Genomic DNA, 20,744 nt, shown 5'->3' with positions numbered 1-20,744 from the left:
CTGGGACACTCAGATTAGTATGATATGTTACATTTGGTATGGTTACTTAAGGCAAAAACTAAAATAGGCTGGTTGGTCGGTGTGAATGTCTAGCGCATTGGAATCTCATCACGGACAACTTTAGCATTTTTGCAACTTTTCAACTACTTACTACTTATTAGCTACTTTGCAACTGCTTAGCATATTAGCTAACCTTAACCCTTTTAGTTTAACCTAACTCCTAACCTTAACCCCTAGCCTAGCTAACGTTAGCAACATATACGTTTTGAAAATGTGTAGCATATTGTACATTTAGCAAATTCTTATCATGTAATATGAATTGTAATTCGGGAACATATCATACAAAATGAGTGATGGATATCCACAAATGAATACATACCATGTGAAACATAACATCATACTAAATGGAGTGTCTCGGATTTACATACAGAATCATACAAAATGCTCCGAGACCAGGTTGAACCACAGAGGAAATAAAAACTACAGATTGAACCTCTACTTGCAAGGTTTTTAAATTCATCAACATCGAACTGATTTTGTAGATCATGGTGTCCCGAATATCTGCATATAAAATATAGGATGAGAGGATTGACCACTGACTGATTTCAAATGTAATTCATATACAAATTTCAATGCGTAATTATACAAACCACAAATGTGTGTAACAGTTAAAGTCTGTAACAATGTGTACTACACTGTAATTACTGTACCTGCCTATGTAAGCACAATGTTTAAATACCTAGATATTAAGAATGCTTATGGGAAAGTGGTGTTGATCATTTAGCGAAATGGACAAATGTCACACTATCCCTTTAATCTTTTTTTTAAAAGTCCCAGACATACCAGAAGTAGCCTCTCTGAGGTTAATTGGTGTTCATGAAATCACATTTATATTTCTTGATTAATTAAACCACAATTAGGTTTACTGCATGTGGATGGCATATACTAAAATATTCAATTGAACTGAACAGTTGATCTACATTCCATATTTCCTGTTTAAAAACATAACCGCTCACAAGTACAACCTCTAGGAATATTTTTTTTTCTCCATACATACACTGTTCAATGGTATGGTTACCAATGTTGAGGCAATGACACATTCAAACGTCAGGGGTCACTGTTGTGCTTCAATGGCACTTTTAATAAAACAGACATTTTATCTTCACAACAGCAATGTCTGGACAGAGAGGGAGAGAGGGACTGGGTGAGGGTTCCCACTGCTTCTAGGCTGGTTGCTTTTGAGTAAGTATGAAGGAATTGGATGTAGCAAAGTGGGAAGTGCTATTGGACACAATATTGGGAAGACGAGGGAAGCACTGAACTGTCTCCGTCTTATCTTGACTGGCATTCATTTTCTACCTTCTCATAAATAATAACAGTGCAGAGAACCCTAACCACAAACGTATGCTCCCCTCCCCCTCTTATATTTACAGGTAAAATTAATACATTCATTTAATTCACTAGGTAACAAAACAAATTAATCTGTTTTTAGCAGACATCACACTGTTCACTTCCAGACGGCTGTCATCCTCCTCTTTCCTACGCTCCGTTTATCCTTCCATACAGTCCATCAGCTCTACTCGTAACACTTGACTCACCACACTCACGAACAAACCTACCCTGTGTTCCCACTTCCCCATATTTAGAAGTATTTACAGAAGCAGCAATCTAAACTTCCCATCATAAAATCTTGAAACCCACCCCTATCCATTTACCTCCCTCCCACTTTAGAGAAATACCCTCCCCATAGAGATTTTTTTTAATAAACACTGTGCCCCCCATCATCGTACCCTGTTCTAAAAGATCATGCCAAGTTTCAACAATGAACACAGAACATTTTTCTATACAGAAAGCACCCTTAAAAATGCTTGTTTTTCCTTCCTACCTCAATGGTGGACATGGACATAGACAAGATTTCAGTGACGACTATCTTCTGCTCGAGTTTGGATTGGTGGGTGCTGACTTGTGTCAGGATCATCGTAAGAAAGTTTCGGGCCAGGTGTGTTATGAACAGTCGGAGGGCAGTTTTCCAGTGTCTCTGAGGCAGCAGTTGGCCTTGGGGCAGTTTGAGGGGCTGGAGGGGGGATTCTTGTTTCAGAGTCAGAGGTGGCGTGGGCTGGGGTGGCCGTTGTGGTAGAGCTTCTGCTTGATGTGGACCATGTTGCCAGTGGAGTCCTCCAGCTGTCTGAGCTGGGCGCGTCGACGCAGATCTCGAAGGTTACAGAATGAGGGGAGCCATGACCAGGAAGGGGTGTCTGGGGGACAAGAGGAGAGAGGGAGGTTGTTAGAGGAGTGAAGAAACTAGAGAAGTGAAATAAACGATTAGAACATGTATCGTGGGGTAATAAGAGAATGGGAGTGCATTTGGTTAGGTTTATTAGATGCCCAAAATGTCCTTGATGCTCCCATCAACCGAATCCTTGGTAGTACAATAGTCCAATTACAGAAACACATTTGTTGCCCACACATTCATCTGCCAAACATAGAATTTTACCCATACTGTACGTGGTACACTATATATATAAAAGTATGTGGACACCCTTTCAAATTAGTGTATTCGGTCGGCTACTTCAGCCACACCTGCTGGCAGGTGTATAAAATCGAGCACACCGCCATGCAATCTCCATAGACAAACATTGGCAGTAGAATTGTTACGTTCGTTGAAAGGATCGGACCAAGGCGCAGCGTGGTATACGTACATTCTCTTATTTAAAAGAATGAACACCGAACAAACCAACAAAAATAACAAATGAAACGTGACGCTATACAATATGGTGCTGACAGGCAACTACACATAGTCAAGATCCCACACCAGAAAGTGGGAAAAAGGCCTGCCTAAATATGATCCCCCAATCAGAGACAACGATAAACAGCTGTCTCTGATTGGGAACCATATCAGGCCAACATAGATATACAAAAAACCCTAGAGTACCCACCCTAGTCACACCCTGACCTAACCAAAATATATAGAAAATATAGATATCTAAGGTCAGGGCGTGACAAGAATGGCCTCAATGAAGAGCTCAGTGACTTTCAACGTGGTACTGTCATACAGTGGGATGCCACCTTTCCGACAAGTCAGTTCATCAAATTTCTGCCCTGCTAGAGCTGCACCGGTCAACTGTAAGTACTGTTATTGTGAAGTGGAAATGCGTAGGAGTAACAATGGCTCATCCGCAAATTGGTAGGCCACACAAGTTCACAGAACTAAATCGCGTAGCGCGCGAACATCGTTTGTCCTCGGTTACAATACTCATTACCAAGTTCCAAACTGCCTCTGGAAACTTCACCATCTGGCAGTCCGATGGACGAATCTGGATTTGGCGGATGCCAGGAGAATGCTGTAAAGTTTGCTCAAGGAGGAATAATGGTCTGGGACTGTTTTTCATGGTTCGGACTAGGCCCCTCAGTTTCAGTGATAGGAAATGTCAATGCTACAGCATACAATGACATTCTAGACGATTCTGCTTTTCCAACCTTTTGGCAACAGTTTAGGGAAGGCCCTTTCCTGTTTCCGCATGACAATGCACCCGTGTGAAAAGAAGTTCATACAGAAATGGTTTGTCGAGATCGGTGTAGAAGAACTTGAGTGACCTGCACAGAGCCCTGACCTCAATCCATCAAACACCTTTGGGATGAATTGGAATGCCGACTGCGAGCCAGGCCTAATCGCCCAACATCAGTGCCCGACCTTAGTAATGCTCTTGTGGATGAATGGAACCAATTCCCCGCAGCAATGTTCCAACATCTAGTGGAAAGCCTTCCCAGAAGAGTGGAGGCTGTTATAGCAGCAAAGGTGGGACCAACTCCATATTAATGCCCATGATTTTGGAATGAGATGTTCGACGAGCTGGTGTCCACATACTTTTTCTCATGTAGTATATGTACGTTTCAATTTATATATCCTGTTATACATTAATAATAGCGACTTGAAAAAAATATTTTTGGATTTCTTTCCCCAAGCATATGAGTGTGAGGTAAAATTTGTGGAGGGATTTGTCCCTGTCAGGCTTAGATGGTGAGGCCCGCTGAGATGGTAGAGAAACAGGAGGGAGAGCCCCAGACAGCACTAGCAAATGTCCCTGCAAAAGGTTGGGGGGGAAGGGGAGTAGCTGGAAGAAGGGAGGGAGGAGGGAGTTATTTATAACTGTGAATGGGTATGAAATCCACAAGGACTGTTCTGAAGGGTATCCAAAGGAAACGTCAGAACGAGACAGGTCCTTCTCATTTCAATAAAAGGATGGAGAGATGGAGATGGAGTCAGGAGAAAAATGTAAATGGTAATGTAATGCGGAAAGTGGGGTGAGGGCAGAAATGTTAAGGTCTTTCTACGGAGGGAGGGAAGGGGGCGATGGTTTTGCCAAGTCATAATTTTCCCCTTTTGTTATCATATTTTGTTACCCTATTTTGCTAAATCAAATGTCTTTCCACCGACGTCACTGGTGCCAAAGAATATGAATCAGGTATTCATGAGAAATAGACAATAAGAAAGGAATCATCCCTTTCCAAAAAGATGCTGTATAAAGAAAATGGATAGAAAAGGGGGATTCAATAACTGAATGGAGAGCATATAGGGTATATAGATGGAATTAGAAAAAGCAAAAGGAATCAATGTGCTCCTCAATGTAGTGTGTGTGTTTGTGTGTGTGTATGGTGTGCATGTTTCTACCTCGCCCGCCATTCCAGCTGCTCTCTTTCACTCTATTAATAGCTCCCGAGAAGAGAGTGTGTGTGTGTGTGTGCGTGCGTGCGTGCGTGCGTGCGAGAGAGAGTGTATGTGGGGGTGGGGATGTGACAGTATCTGCACCCCCCCTCCTTCCTTCCCGCTCCATCAGCCTTACCTTCACTCCCCTTCTCAGGGAGGCTAAACGAGTCTGACCCGCCATCAACGTCACAGCCAAACACCGGTGAAGGGGCATTCCTTCCATGCACAAGGATTCCAGCACAAAGTAAAACCTAGAGCCACCCTTCTATACCTCGAGGGAATCATTTGAATGTATAATCTGGGTATATTTTTTACGTTGATGTTATGCACATAATATCAAATGGGTTGATTCTGTGCTGCAAAGCTAAACCAGTTGTTTCTTGCCTAATACTACTAGAATCACAATCTAAGACTGGCAATATATGTATGCTTCAAACTACCAAATTCTCTTTTATCATCAAGAAAAATATGACATGCATCAAAAAAATATGGCATTACTACTTTTAATTGAGTATTTTCAGGACAAAAAAATAATGTAATACTGTTGTTTAGTACCCCATCTTTGTGTACTGGTTTCATATTAATCAAAGGTAATTAATTGGCCATCTCTTTCATTTACACTCACTAGACATTTTACACCTCTATTTTCTGACCATAAAAGCAGTCATCCAGGTCACATCACCTACATTAGCATTGTCTTATATCTAAAGGATCCATGCCAGCTACAAAAATAGGCCTGTTCTGACATTGAGAGCTGCACAAGATTAAGCTTAGCTGACATAATTGGAATATTCCAACACTTATATAAGAACACTGGATAAATGATTGAATCAGGAGTAGGAGTATGGACAAGAAGTCCTCTAATATGTTCACATTGGCATAGCCTCGCCCCCAGTGAGGTCTGGCTTGCTAATCTAACATTGGCAAGACTTGAGACATTGTATATCTTTGTGGTGTGCCCTCTGTATTACGGGTAGGGAATCTTTGTCTCAGTCAATCAGCATGTACTAAACACATGACATCTGAGGGCAGCAATATTTCCACAGCAATATTCATATTAGTTTCACTGTGCCTGTACTTTACACACATAATTATTCCCCCTCAATGGAAACAAAGTAAGCTTTTTCCAATTTCCTTCACCCACTAATTACCTGCATAACGTCTTAATTCCGATCCATGACCACAACACACTGCATACAGTACTGTACATTATATATCTTGTGAGACAATTAATTTAGCCTGGAACACACTTTTCCATTTTTCCCCTATTAAATTAAAAAACAACTTTGAAAAAACAACTGAGCCCTTATGTCCTCAAGTTCTGTAACGTTTCCCATAACCATCACTTATAGCCAGGTGCGTTGGGCTATCCACCCACCCAAGGAAGCCTGGTTTCAATGAATGGTACGGTGGTCAACAGCAGCCTGTATGTCAACTCTGGCCATTTGCACACCCATGTCACATCCCCACGAAAATATGTAGGAGTAACACTGATCAACCTCATATAATGTAGCAGTCAAAATATTAATGCCAATACCACTTCACTCACCATCTCTCTTTTCACGGAGGTGGGAATCAACAAAACAATACTTCTCTCATCAGATTATTGAAAACATTTCTGCTCATTCTGAGGCACATTTGTCAGGTCATGTCAAACTTTTCCCAGTCAACTGGACCAAGTCTCTTGTTGACTCACCATAGTAGCGGCTGGCCCTCCATGCCCTGACAGCACAGTGCAGCACTCCATCCAGCCACAGTAGGAGCCAGCTGATACAGAAGCCCAGCAGCAGCCCCAGCATCAGGTCCATCTCCTGCTTGGTTACGCTGTCACTGACAAAGTAGTTCTCCGACGAGTCCACCAGAGAATGGTCCCCATCGTACGGGATCACATAGTGGACATGATGCCTGGAAGAGACCAAGCTGGAGGTTAGAAGGTGTTAGTGATGGAGGGAAGGACAAGGACAAGATGAGATGGGGCAAGGGAGGTGAAATTAGGGGGGTGGGTGATGAAATTGGATAAATAGCAGGAATTCTCATTACTAATTTGGTATAAATTGGAGAATAGAAAGGCATGCTGGTGAATAGAGAATAATTAATATCTAGAAACATACTCGAACATCAGTGGAAACAGCTGCGATATGAATATAAATGTCTCATTCCCATTTCCAATTCCAAATAAACACCAGAGTATTATCAAAGCCTTACATAACAGCATACCTAACGTTGCTCTCAAAGGTAGCCTGCATCTCATACAATGAGAACCTGTGGTTCACAAGCAGTGATCTGACAAGCTAGCAATTGCTGGTGCCAAATGAAATTACTGTGGATGTGGCCTCATGCCTGATCCTCAACACAGGGGCCCCTCAGGGGTGCGTGGTTAGTCCCCTCCTGTACTCCTGTTCACCCACGACTGCGTGGCCAAACATGACTCCAACACCATCATTAAGACTGCTGACGACACAGCAGTGGTAGGCCTGATCACTGACAACGATGAGACAGCCTATATGGAGGAGGTCAGAGACCTGGAAGTGTGGTGCCAGGACAACAACCTCTCCCTCAACGTGAGCAAGACAAAGGAACTGATCGTGGACTACAGGAAAAGGAGGGCCGAACAGGCCCTCATTCACATCGACGGGGCTGTAGTGGAGTGGGTCGAGAGTTTCAAGTTCCTTGGTGTCCACATCATCAACAAACTATCATGGTCCAAAAACACAAAGACAGTTGTGAAGAGGGCACGACAACGCCTTTTCCACCTCAGGAGAGGGAAAAGATTTGGCATGGGTTCCCAGATCCTCAAAAAGTTCTACAGCTACACCATCGAGAGCATCCTGACCAGTTGCATCACAGCTTTGTATGGCAACTGCTCGGCATCTGACCGTAAGATTCTATAGAGGGTAGTGCGTACGGCCAATACATCACTGAGGCCAAGTTTCCTGCCATCCTGGACCTACAGTATATACTAGGCAGTTTCAGAGGAAGGCTCAAAAAATTGTCAAAGACTCCAGTCACCCAAGTCATAGACTGTTCTCTCTGCTACCGCAAGGCAAGTGGTACCAGAGCGCCTAAGTCTAGGTCCAAAAAGCTCCTCTACCCCAAGCCATAACACTGCTGAACAATTAATCAAATGGCCACCTGGACCATTTGCATCGTCACTTGACCCCTACCTATATGTACAAATTATCTTGACTAACCTGTACCCCTGCACATTGTATCCCCTGTATATAGCCTCGTTATTGTTATTAAAAATATATATATACATTTTTTTACTTTAGTCTATTTAGTAAATATTTTCTTAACTTTATTTTCTTATAACTGCATTGTTGGTTACGGGCTTATAAGTAAGCATTTCACGGTAAGGTCTACTACACCTGTTGTATTCGGTGAATGTGACAAACAAATAGATTTCATTTAGTTTGATTCCACATGCACTTAAGGTAGGCTCGGGCAGCATTCAAGCTCAGGTGGCCTCATCTGTCTATCTGTTCCATTAAATGTTTATGCTGAGAGGATAAACATTTTACGTAAAATTAGTAGCTCTTATTTAAGAGCATTTCCATTGCAGTAAAAGACAACGTGGGCTGCGTGTCAAATGGCACCTTTTCCCTACATAGTGCACTACTTTTCACCAGAGCCTGAATGCAGCCACTGTGTCACTCACTTTCCATTGGCTTAATTCAGGGGAGTCATGCACCCCCAAAATCTGACAGGCCACAAAATAATTGAGGATGTCTGGGGGTAGATCCGGAGAGAGGCCTCCCGTCCTGTAGTTGGAGAATATTGGATTTTTAAAAGACCTGAAATACTGTAGCTTTTTCCTGCAATCTAGAGCCATAATCATTATGCTTAATTCTATGTCAAAAAAACATGTCTATTTTTTTGCATATCTAAGCATATCTCTTGGGCTGTCTGTATCCGCCTGACTGAAATAAAATTGTGGCTAGTAGTATTCCAGAGAAACAACGACAAAAAAGATTATACGGTGCATTCTGAAAGTATTCAGACCCCTTGACTTCTCCACATTTGATACAATGATACTTTTGTTACAGCCTTATCCTAAAATAGATTAAATACATTTTTTCCCTCATTAATCGACACACGATACCCCATAATCACAAAGCGAAAACAGGTTTTTAGATTTTTTTGCAAAAATATAAGATCCTATTGTTGACAGTGCATGTCAGAGCAAAAACCAAGCCATGATGTCGAAGGAATGTCCGTACAGCTCCAAGACATGATTGTGTCGAGGCGCAGATGTGGAGAAGGGTACCAAAAAAAATCTGCATCATTAAAGGGCCCCAAGAACACAGTGGCCTCCATCATTCTTAAATGGAAGAAGTTTGGAACCACCTACACTCTTCCTAGAGTCCAAGCTTAGCAATCGCGTGAGAAGTGCCTTGGTCAGAGACATTACCATCTCTGCAACACTCCACCAATCAGGCCTTTATGGTAGAGTGGCCAGACGGAAGCCACTCCTCAGTAAAAGGCACATGACAGCTCGCTTGGAGTTTGTCAAAAGGAACCTAAAGGACTCTGACCATGAGAAAGAAGATTCTCTGACCCGATGAAACCAAGATCAAACTCTTTGGCCTGAATGCCAAGTGTCACGTCTGGAGGAAACCTGGCACCATCCCTATGGTGAAGCATGGTGGTGGCAGCATCATGTTGTGGGGATGTTTTTGAGCGGCAGGGACTGGGAGACTAGTCAGGATTGAGGCAAAGATGAACAGAGTAAAGTACAGAGAGATCCTTGATGAAAACCTGCTCCAGAGCACTCAGGACCTCAGACTGGGGAAAAGGTTCACCTTCCAACAGGACAATGACCCTAAGCACACAGCAAAGACAACACAGGAGTGGCTTCGGGACAAGTCTCTGAATGTCCTTGAGTGGCCCAGCCAGAGCCCGGAATTTAACCTGATCAAACATCTCTGGAGAGACCTGAAAATAGTTCTGCAGCAATGCTCCACATCCAACCAGAGTTTGAGAGGATCTGCAAAGAAGAAGAAGAACTGTATCACCGACAACAACGAGACAGCCTATTGGGAGGAGGTCAGAGACCTGGCTGGGTGGTGCCAGAATAACAACCTATCCCTCAACGTAACCAAGACCAAGGAGATAATTGTGGACTACAGGAAAAGGAGCACTGAGCACATCCCCATTCTCATCGACGGGGCTGTAGTGGAGCAGGTTGAGAGCTTCAAATGATCCAAACACACCAAGACAGTCATGAAGAGGGCACAACAAAGCCTATTCCCCCTCAGGAAACTAAAAAGATTTGGAATGGGTCCTGAGATCCTCAAAAGGTTCTACAGCTGCAACATCGAGAGCATCCTGATCGGTTACATCACTGCCTGGTACGGCAATTGCTCGGTCTCCGACCGCAAGGCACTTCAGAGGGAAGTGCGTACGGCCCAGTACATTACTGGGGCAAAGCTGCCTGCCATCCAGGACCTCTACACCAGGCGGTGCCAGAGGAAGGCCCTGAAAATTGTCAAAGACCCCAGCCACCCCAGTCATAGACTGTTCTCGCTACTACCGCATGGCAAGCGGTACCGGAGTGCCAAGTCTAGAACAAAAAGCCTTCTCAAACAGTTTTTACCCCCAAGCCATAAGACTCCTGAACAGGTAACCAAATGGTTATCTGGACTATTTGCATTGTGTGCACCCCCCCCCCCAACCCCTCTTTTACGCTGCTGCTACTCTCTGTTTATCTAATATGCATAATCACTTTAACTATACATTAATGTACATACTACCTCAATTGGCCCGACCAACTAGTGCTCCTGCACATTGGCTAACCAGGCTATCTGCATTGTGTCCCACCACCTTCCAACCCCTATTTTTACGCTACTGCTACTCTCTCTGTTCATCATATATGCATAGTCACTTTAACCATACCTACATGTACATTCTACCTTAATAAGCCTGACTAACCTGTGTCTGTATATAGCCTTGCTACTCTTATTTTCAAATGTCTTTTTACTGTTGTTTTATTTCTTTACTTACACACACACACACACACACACACACTTTTTTTCTCCACACTATTGGTTAGAGCCTGTAAGTAAGCATTTCACTGCAAGGAATACCTGTTGTATTCGGCGCACATGACAAATAAACTTGATTTGATTTGACTTTGACACCTACCCACTCAAGGGTTTGTCTTTATTTTTACTATTTTCTACATTGTAGAATAATAGTGAAGACATCAAAACTATGAAATAACACATATGGAATCATGTACAGTAATAACCAAAAAAGGGTTAAACAAATCAAAATATATTTATATTGGAGATTCTTCAAAGGAGCCACCCTTTGCCTTGATGACAGCTTTGCACACTTGGCATTCTCTCAACCAGCTTCACCTGGAGTTCCCACACATGCTGAGCACTTGTTGGCTGCTTTTCCTTCACTCTTCGGTCCAACTATCTCAATTGGGTTGAAGTCAGGTGAATGTGGAGTCCAGGTCATCTGATGCAGCACTTGATCACTCTCCTTCTTGGTCAAATAGCCCTTACACAGCCTGGAGGTGTGTTGGGTCATCCTGTTGAATTACAAATGATAGTCCCACTAAATGCAACTGGAATGGTGTATTGTTGCAGAATGCTGTGGTAGCCATGATGGTTAAGTGTGCCTTGAATTCTAAATGAATCACCGACAGTGTCACCAGCAAAGCACCCCCACACCATCACACCTCCTCCTCCGTGCTTCACAGTGGGAACCACACATGCAGAGATCATCAGTTCACCTACTCTGCGTCTCACAAAGACACAGAGGTTGGAACCAAAAATCTCACATTTGGACTCATCAGACCAAAGGACAGATATCCACCAGTCTAATGTCCATTGCTCATTTTCCTTGGCCCAAGCAAGTCTCTTCTTATTATTGGCGTCCTTTAGCAGTGGATTCTGTGCAGCAATTTGACCATGAAGGTCTGATTCACAGTCTCCTCTGAACAATTGATGTTGAGATATGTCTGTTTGTCACGTTCATCTAATGAATTAACGGACCAAGGTACGTAGAGTTCCACATATTTATTAGACAGTGAAACTTAGAAAAAACAAAACAATAAAGAATAAACTAAACGTGACGACAATGCAGTGCAAACAGGCAACTAAACATAAACAATATCCCATAACCCACAGGTGGAAAAAATGCTACTTAAGTATGATCCCCAATTAGAGACAACGATAACCAGCTGCCTCTAATTGGGAATCATACAAATCACCAACATAGAAAATCAACCTAGAACCCCACATAGAAAATATAAACTAGAACAACCCCCCAGTCATGCCCTGACCTATTCTACCATAGAAAATAAAAGCTTTCTATGGTCAGGACATGACACTGTTACTTGAACTCTGTGAAGCATTTATTTGGGCTGCAATTTCTGAGGCTGGTAACTATAATGAACTTATCTTCTGCAGCAGAGGTAACTCTGGGTCAGCAGAGGTAACTCTGGCAGTCCTCATGAGAGCCAGTTTCAGCTTTGCGGTTAATGGCTTTGCGACTGCACTTGAAGAAACTTTCAAAGGTCTTGAAATTTTCCGGAATGACTGACTTTCATGTCTTCAAGTAATGATGGACTGTTGTTTCACTGCTTATTCGAGCTGTTCTTGCCATTATATGGACAAATAGGGATATCTTCTGTATACCACCCCTACCTTGTCACAACACAACTGACTGGCTCAAACACTTGAAGACGGAAAGAAATTCCACAATTGAACTTTTACCAAGGCACACCTGTTAACTGAAACGCATTCCAGGTGACTACCTCATGAAGCTGGTGTGCCAAGAGTGTGCAAAGCTGTCATCAAGGCAAAGGGTGGCTCCTTTGAAGACTCTCAAATATAAAATATATTTGGATTTGTTTAACACTTTTTTGGTCACTACATGATTCCATATGCATTATTTCATAGTTTTGCTGTCTTCACTATTATTCTACAATGTAAAAAATAGTAAAAATAAAGAAAAACCCTTGAATGAGTAGGTGTGTCAAACTTTTGACTGATACTGTAAAAAAATGTATAGGACAAATCTTAGGGGTCAAGTACCCCTGTTCCCCCTATGGGCATGACGCCTCTGGCTTAATTAAAGACAATGACAAGCAGAAGTGTGTTGGAAACAAAAGTGCAATTGTTGGGGTCTAGTTTAGGACTAGATGTACTGTATGTCCCCGGGTACAGAAAGGTAACAAGCACAAGTATGAAAATATATAATTAATTCAAAGCTAAGAATATTATATGCATTGCACATTGAATATTGAGTAGCAGAGGATGTATCAATATTTAAAAATGACTTCAAATAAACCACACAAAAAATATTGCAATGATAAACGGCATAAATTATGTCACTAGACATAATTGGCATATATTTTTTACAAATGTGTCTCTACAATTCTTCTAAAGGCATATATAGGCCTAATGTAGCATTACTATGAGAATTTCTTGAAATTAGAGGGGGTGAGAGAGAGGCCCTTCTCCAAATTTTGGCCAATTTTATTTTATGATGACAATCCTGATCTTAGTGACACTTCATGACCCATATCTCAGGTTGTTGAACTGTAGGCAGTCAAAAGAACAGTATTCATACAGGGCCAAGACCTGCTACAATGTGACTATGCAGTGATATCACATCAGCGGGGCAACTCAGAACAGATTTTCCTGTTCTCAGTGAATATATTAGATCCAAGCAAGTTAGGAATTAATTTGACTAAGATTCTGCACTGACCAAGAATAACCCAGCACTTACAAAATGTTGCAATATGTATGTGTTCAGACTCAGGCCTCAACTTGCCTTTATCCAGGGCGTAATATCCTAATGAAGTCGATAGGTGTGTATCTATTGGATCAGAGGGCTCTTATTTTAAAACCTGGCACAACACTGTTGCCATACCCTTGGGCAAGCTACAGCACTTAACAGAAATAAAATAAAATAAAACTTCCAAGACCAAGGGCCCAATTTTGTTTTACAGTTCCTGTATGTGAGTCAGTCATGTAAAACCTGTACCAATCTCATTGCATTATTTAATGTTTTAAAACACACTAATTGAAGTAGTAAGGAGCCTAGACCACCAATCGACAAAATATGAGGCTACATATAACTTGTTTAGGCCTAATCACAACAGTAATAGAAAACCTGGCCTAATTATCATTAAACTGGGCCTAGTTGTTTTATGTTTCATTCAATTTTCAGCCTTCATAATAGGGGTTATAAGTAATAGATCAATGTATATTTAGGCACATTCTCACAACTGGTTCAATATAGGTATAGGCTAGCCCTAATGTCCTCTCTCCAACAACATTTCCTCATATCTAAATATTTAAAATGATTCCTTAGCCCATTCCTCATAATTCATAACATATTTATGGCTCACGTATGCAGTAAAAGCCAAATAACTGAATAAAGCTTAAAAACACCGTCACAAGCTAGGCATCGCAAAAATAAGGCTATCCTTCGGTTAGACACACACATACTCGAATGAAACCATAGTCGACATCCATTAGGTACATTTTCAAGAGATTAGGCCTATGCATGGAGCATGTTTGGAGGCTTATTAAAACGAACAGTTCAGCAGGAGAAATCATTCGAGAGGCCTATTGATCGAGTATGAGCCTATGATTAGACGGGTAACATAGCAGCTATCTTGACTCTATAGGCTACGCTTTCATTTCAGATGTTTGTATACATCCAAACGAATCACTGTATGCTATTTTTTTTTTACCTTCCACAGTTGCAATGACAGACGCGGTCTTCCCCTCGTAGATGCGGTAAGATGTAGTTGTGAAAGCGATCCAGTAGTGCGTTCATGTCCATTAAACAGGCAATCGCCTGCAAATAACCATTCGAGTCAACTCACATGACAAGCACCATTTCCAACACAGCACCGTTATATGACCTGGCATTAGGCTACAGTCCATATAAGAGAAATCGAAAAATACATTTGGAAACCCACTTTACAACCCTCGTTCTAAAATGTTCTTTAGATTGTTTATTTATGATAGCCAAGTATGTAGGCTACTGTCTCAAGTCATCATTATTTTCAGTGATATCAAATGTGATCTGTATGCTATTTGTAATAGCTATAGCTACATTATTAGTCTATAGACTACATACGTAAAAAAAACATGTTGTAGGCGTTTAACACACACGATAGGGGGCACAATAAAAAGCAAATATCTTACCATTACAACTGAAGCGCCAAGAATCATAAAAATCATGGTGGTTGTGATCATATGCATCAAAACTTCCAAACACGCCGCCGTTCTCTAGCCTTCTCTACCTGTCCCGGGATGAGACGGTCATTGAGGCGCCCTTACTGCACCGGACTCTCCGTCCCTCCAAACTTGCCAGATTAGAGCGCAATTAACCGGTGCAGGGGGTTGAGCTGGCCCGGTCTCCCTCTGTCCCCCTTTTGACACACGCACTCACGGTCTTCACAGTCTATGCTACTCCCCATCCAGTAATGCGTCGATTTGATGGCGCGGACCGGGTCGTGGACGGGTTTGCGTTCGGTGCCGCGTTTGCTGCCCCTGGAACGGCGAAAATAGGGTGCTGGTGGAGAGGGTGTCCTAGCCTGATTACTAATGCAATTATGTTATTTTCACGGCAGCCTACGTACCGATCTCATTTTTAAAAAATCGCAGCAAACAGGAGAACGGGTGAGCCGGTCGTCTCACGGGGATGTCCCTGGTTATTTCCCTTCCTCCAAGACAGCACTTCAATAGTTATTATAAATAAGATCCTCCTCCATCGATGGTAGCATTTAATTACACCATTCAGATGTTTTCAATAATTGCGGTTGCGCTTTTTAGGCTACATCAGTCGTTGTCTTCTTACATGTAAATAGCTTGATAACATCGATGTCAAGCCGAATCGAGATGAAGATCCAGTCGGAACCGGAACAACCCTACCCTCAGCCCAGTAAAGATCAGGCAACGGCAGCTGCATCAACGCCCGGGGCCAGACACGCATGATTATCCCACCTCGTCTTAGCCATCGAGTCAGGAGCATCCACCATCCCTTTTCGTGTGTGTGTGTGTGTGTGTGTGAGAGAGAGAGAGAGAGAGAGAGAGAGAGAGAGAGAGAGAGAGAGAGGTGGGGGGGGGGGGGGGGGGTTCTGTGTCCGGATTGCATTTCTCTGTGAAACACCCAGAGACATTCAAGCAAATCATTCCAAGAATATGCGCTATGGTTTAACATATATATTTCACCCGCTTTACTGATCACCCTTCGTCATACCGGTCTCTCGCTCTATAGTCTCTCCCCCCTCGACGTTGCAGTTCATTTTCGGATTCTGTGCCATTTCGCTTCGCTGAATTCCTGATTGCGGCCAACTTCTCATTGGCTGGCACTGTGTGATACAAGATTGCACCTTATGCGCTTTTTGAACCAGCCTTTAAAAAACGACTGCTTTTTTTTATTTACCCGCATTACAACGGGTAAATAAATGAAGGTTGGGTTTTGATTGGTGATGTCCATTTGCCCACTAAGGGGGTGAACGACTGCGGTCATTGCTCTCTATCCAATACCACAGACAGTGAGACAGACCTACCTAGTAGCTCCAACTGTTTACATAAGACAACACGTCGCACATTTTTTACTTGATAAATACGGCACCAAACACCTTAGTTAGATGTGAAACGGAACAACTAAAACATACTTGGCAAAAAAGTCGAAATGAATTACAGATTTCTTAAATGATCTTTGATTCATTTTGGAGATTTTGAGGAAATGAAATAGGCTTCAACTTCTCACGGGGGACAAACATCATTAACCAAACCCGGAATTGGTCAAGATACACACCTCCAAGACTTGAATCTCGTTTTTCTAATGAACAACATAAAAACACGTGTCAATCAGCATGTTCTGTGGATCTTCAAGGCAAAAACGCGAACTTCTAGCAACACAAAGATTGCAAGTTCGAATCTCATCTCAAACCATGTTTCCATCGACAGTTTTGATGTGAGTGAAGTCATACTGTAAATGCCGATTTAAAATTTGTTCTTTTGACATGGTGGGATCTATGTGTGTTGGTAAAATTAATTATACAACAAATGGTGGTGGAAACACCTTTATGCATAAACACTGATATAACCATCAAAAGTCTTGGAAAAACTTAATAATCAACTGACTGGCTTTCTTGATGTCTATAGTATTGTCTCAGGTATGCAATCTGGTTTCCGCTCAGGTTATGGATGTGTCACTGCAACCTTAAAGGTTCTCAATGATGTCACCATTGCCCTTGATTCTAAGCAATATTGTGCTGCTATTATTATTGACTTGACCAAAGCTTTTGATACGGTAGACCATTCCATTCTTGTGGGCCGGCGAAGGAGTATTAGTGTCTCTGAGGGGTCTTTGGCCAAGTTTGCTAAGTTTGCTAAGTCAGAAAATCTGCTGTCTCGGCCACTGCCTGTCACCAAGGGTGTACCCCAAGGCTCAATTCTAGGCCCCACGCTCTTCTCAATTTACATCAACAACATAGCTCAGGCAGTAGGAAGCTCTCTCATCCATTTATATGCAGATGATACAGTCTTATACTCAGCTGGCCCCTCCCCGGATTTTGTGTTAAATGCTCTACAAGCTTTCTTAGTGTCCAACAAGCTTTCTCTACCCTTAACCAACAAGCTTTCTCTACCCTCTACCCTTAACAGCGGATATAGCCTGCAGAGTTCTGTTATACTATCCAGGTCTGTGCCCAAACAATTCAAGCTTCTGCTTTTAAAAATCCACCTTTCCAAAAACAAGTCTCTCACCGTTGCCGCTTGTTATAGACCCCCCTCGGCCCCCAGTTGTGCCCTGGACACCATATGTGAATTGATCGCTCCCCATCTACCTTCAGAGTTCGTACTGTTAGGTGACCTAAACTGGGAAATGCTTAACACCCTGGCCGTCCTACAATCTAAGCTAGATGCCCTCAATCTCACACAAGTCATCAAGGAACCTACCAGGTACAACCCTAAATCCGTAACCCTCTTAGATATCATCCTGACCAACCTGCCCTCTAAATACACCTCTGCTGTCTTCAACCAGGATCTCAGCGATCAGTGCCTGCGTGCGTACTGGGTCCGCGTTCAAACCACCACCCCTCATCACTGTCAAACGCTCGCTAAAACACTTCAGCGAGCAGGCCTTTCTAATTGACCTGGCCCGGGTATCCTGGAAGGATATTGACCTCATCCCGTCAGTAGAGGATGCCTGGTTGCTCTTCAAAAGTGCTTTCCTCTCCATCTTAAATAAGCATGCCCCATTCAAAAAAATGTAGATTTAAAAACAGATATAGCCCTTGCTTCACCCCAGACTTGACTGCCCTTGACAAGCAGAAAAACATCCTGTGGCATTCTGCATTAGCATCGAATAGCCCCCGCAATATGCAACTTTTCATGGAAGTCAAGAACCAATATACTAAGTCAGTTAGGAAAGCTGAGGCTAGCCTTTTCAAACAGAAATTTGCTTCCAGGAGCTCTAATTCCAAACAGTTTTGGGACACTGAAGAGGGGGAGCACCTCTAGACCCAAACTGTTATAGATCTATATCCATCCTGCCCTGCCTTTCTAAAATCTTCGAAAGCCAAGTTAACAAACAGATCACTGACCATTTCGAATCCCACCGTACCTTCTCCGCTATGCAATCTGGATTCAGAGCTGGTCATGGGTGCACCTCATCCACGCTCAAGGTCCTAAAGGATATCATAACCGGCATCGATAAAAGACAGTACTGTGCAGCCTTCTTCATCGACCTGGCCAAGGCTTTCGACTCTGTCAATCACTGCATTAATATCGGCAGAACTCAATAGCCTTGTCTTCGCAAATAACTGCCTCACCTGGTTGTCTGGCCCTCTGGCAGTCTCTATGGGGGTGCCACAGGGTTCAAATCTCGGGCCGACTCTTTTCTCTGTATACATAAATGATGTCGCTCTTGCTGCTGATGATTCTTTGATCCACCTCTAAGCAGACGACACCATTATGTGTACATCTGGCCCTTCTTTGGACACTGTGCTAACAAACCTCCAAACGAGCTTCAACGCCATACAACACTCCTTCCGTGGCCTCCAACTACTTTTAAATGCTAGTAAAACTAAGTGCATGCTCTTCAACCGATGTTTGCCCGCACCCTCCCGCCCAACTAGCATCACTACTCTGGACAGTTCTGACCTAAAATATGTGGACAACTAAAAATACCTAGGTTAGACTGTAAACTCTCCTTCCAGACTCACATTAAGCATCTCCTATCTGCCTCCCGGGTGGCGCAGTGGTTAAGGGCGCTGTACTGCAGCGCCAGCTGTGCCATCAGAGACTCTGGGTTCGCGCTCAGGCTCTGTCGTAACCGGCCGCGACCGGGAGGTCCATGGGGCGACGCACAATTGTCCGGGTTAGGGAGGGCTTGGTCGGTAGGGATGTCCTTGTTTCATCGCGCACCAGCGACTCCTGTGGCGGGCCGGGCGCAGTGCGCGCTAGCCAAGGTTGCCAGGTACACAGTGTTTCCTCCGGCACATTGGTGCAATTGGGGCTTCCGGGTTGGATGCGCTCTGGTAAAAAATAAAAAATAAATAAATAAAATAAAAAAGCACCTATTTCGCAACAAAGCCTCCTTCACTCATGCCACCAAACATACCCTCGTAAAACTGACTGTCCTACTGATCTTTGACTTCGACTATGTCATTTACAAAATACCCCCCAACACTCTACTCAGCAAACTGGATGTAGTCTATCACAGTAACATCCGTTTTGTCACCAAAGCTACCCACCACTGCGACCTGTATGCTCTCGTTGGCTGGCCCACACAACATATCCGTTGCCAAACCCACTGGCTCCAGGTCATCTATAAGTCTTTGCTAGGTAAAGCCCCGCCTTATCTCAGCTCACTGGTCACCATAGCAACATCCACCCATAGCACGCGCTCCAGCTTTGCGTTCCTAGGAAACTATGCAGTATTTAGTTTTTTAACCTGTTATTTCTTACATTGGTACCCCAGGTAATCTTAGGTTTCATTACATACAGTCGGGAGGAACTACTGAATATAAGAGCAACGTCAACTCACCATCATTACGACCAGGAATATGACTCTCCCGAAGCGGATCCTGTGTTTTGCCTTCCTCCCAGGACATTGGATCGGATCCCAGCCGGCGTCCCTAAACAACAACGTCGTAAAAGGGGCAAACGAGGCGGTCTTCTGGTCAGGCTCCGGAGACGAGCACATCGCGCACCACTCCCTAGCATATTACTCGCCAATGTCCAGTCTCTTGACAACAAGGTTGATGAAATCCGAGCAAGGGTAGCATTCCAGAGAGACATCAGAGACTGTAACGTTCTTTGTTTCACGGAAACATGGCTCACTCGAGAGACGCTAACGGAGTCGGTGCAGCTGAGACGTGGTGTGATCATAACAACATACAGGAACTCAAGTCCTTTTGTTCACCTGACTTAGAATTCCTCACAATCAAATGTCGACCGCATTATCTACCAAGGGAATTCTCTTCGATTATAATCACAGCCGCATATATTCCCCCCCAAGCAGACACATCGATGGCCCTGAACAAACTTTATTTGACTCTATGTAAACTGGAAACCACATATCCTGAGGCTGCATTCATTGTAGCTGGGGATTTTAACAAGGCTAATCTGAAAACAAGCCTCCCTAAATTCTATCAGCATATCGATTGCACAACCAGGGCTGGTAAAACCCTGGATCATTGTTATTCTAACTTCCGCGACGCATATAAGACCCTCCCCCACCCTCCTTTCGGAAAAGCTGACCACGACTCCATTTTGTTGCTTCCAGCCTACAGACAGAGACTAAAACAAGAAGCTCCCATGCTCAGGTCTGTTCAACGCTGGTCCGACCAATCTGATTCCACGCTTCAAAACTGCTTCGATCACGTGGATTGGGATATATTCCGCATTGCGTCCAACAACAACATTGACGAATACGCTGATTCGATGAGCGAGTTCATTAGAAAGTGCATTGACGATGTCGTACCCATAGCAACGATTAAAACATTCCCAAACCAGAAACCGTGGATTGATGGCAGCATTCGCAC

The 20,744-nt window shown here is 43.3% G+C and overlaps 1 protein-coding gene across 1 annotated transcript; it reads right to left on the bottom strand.

Annotated features, from left to right (window-relative positions):
- Nucleotides 1-1,114: 1,114 nt before the first annotated feature.
- LOC110532365 (transmembrane protein 240) lies at nucleotides 1,115-15,752 on the bottom strand. The gene is made up of 4 exons (XM_021616208.2): nucleotides 14,887-15,752; nucleotides 14,427-14,533; nucleotides 6,402-6,610; nucleotides 1,115-2,255 (listed from the first exon to the last, which is right to left on the bottom strand). Exons 1-4 carry the CDS (start codon nucleotides 14,941-14,943, stop codon nucleotides 2,101-2,103), a joined length of 528 nt encoding a protein of 175 aa, XP_021471883.1. The 5' UTR covers nucleotides 14,944-15,752; the 3' UTR covers nucleotides 1,115-2,100.
- Nucleotides 15,753-20,744: the final 4,992 nt, after the last annotated feature.

This window comes from Oncorhynchus mykiss, chromosome 9 (genome assembly GCF_013265735.2).
Source record: "Oncorhynchus mykiss isolate Arlee chromosome 9, USDA_OmykA_1.1, whole genome shotgun sequence".
NCBI lineage: Eukaryota > Metazoa > Chordata > Actinopteri > Salmoniformes > Salmonidae > Oncorhynchus > Oncorhynchus mykiss.
This window is presented reverse-complemented; position numbering and strand designations above follow the sequence as displayed.

Bases quoted from the DNA above. Each gene is read 5' to 3' on its own strand.
- LOC110532365 (XM_021616208.2), bottom strand. From the start codon at position 14,943: ATGCATATGATCACAACCACCATGATTTTTATGATTCTTGGCGCTTCA. The intron at 14,534-14,886 runs GTAAGATATTTG...GGTTATTTGCAG, and splicing joins TTGGCGCTTCAGTTGTAATG to GCGATTGCCTGTTTAATGGA. The intron at 2,256-6,401 runs GTGAGTCAACAA...CTTGTCCCCCAG, and splicing joins GAGGGCCAGCCGCTACTATG to ACACCCCTTCCTGGTCATGG.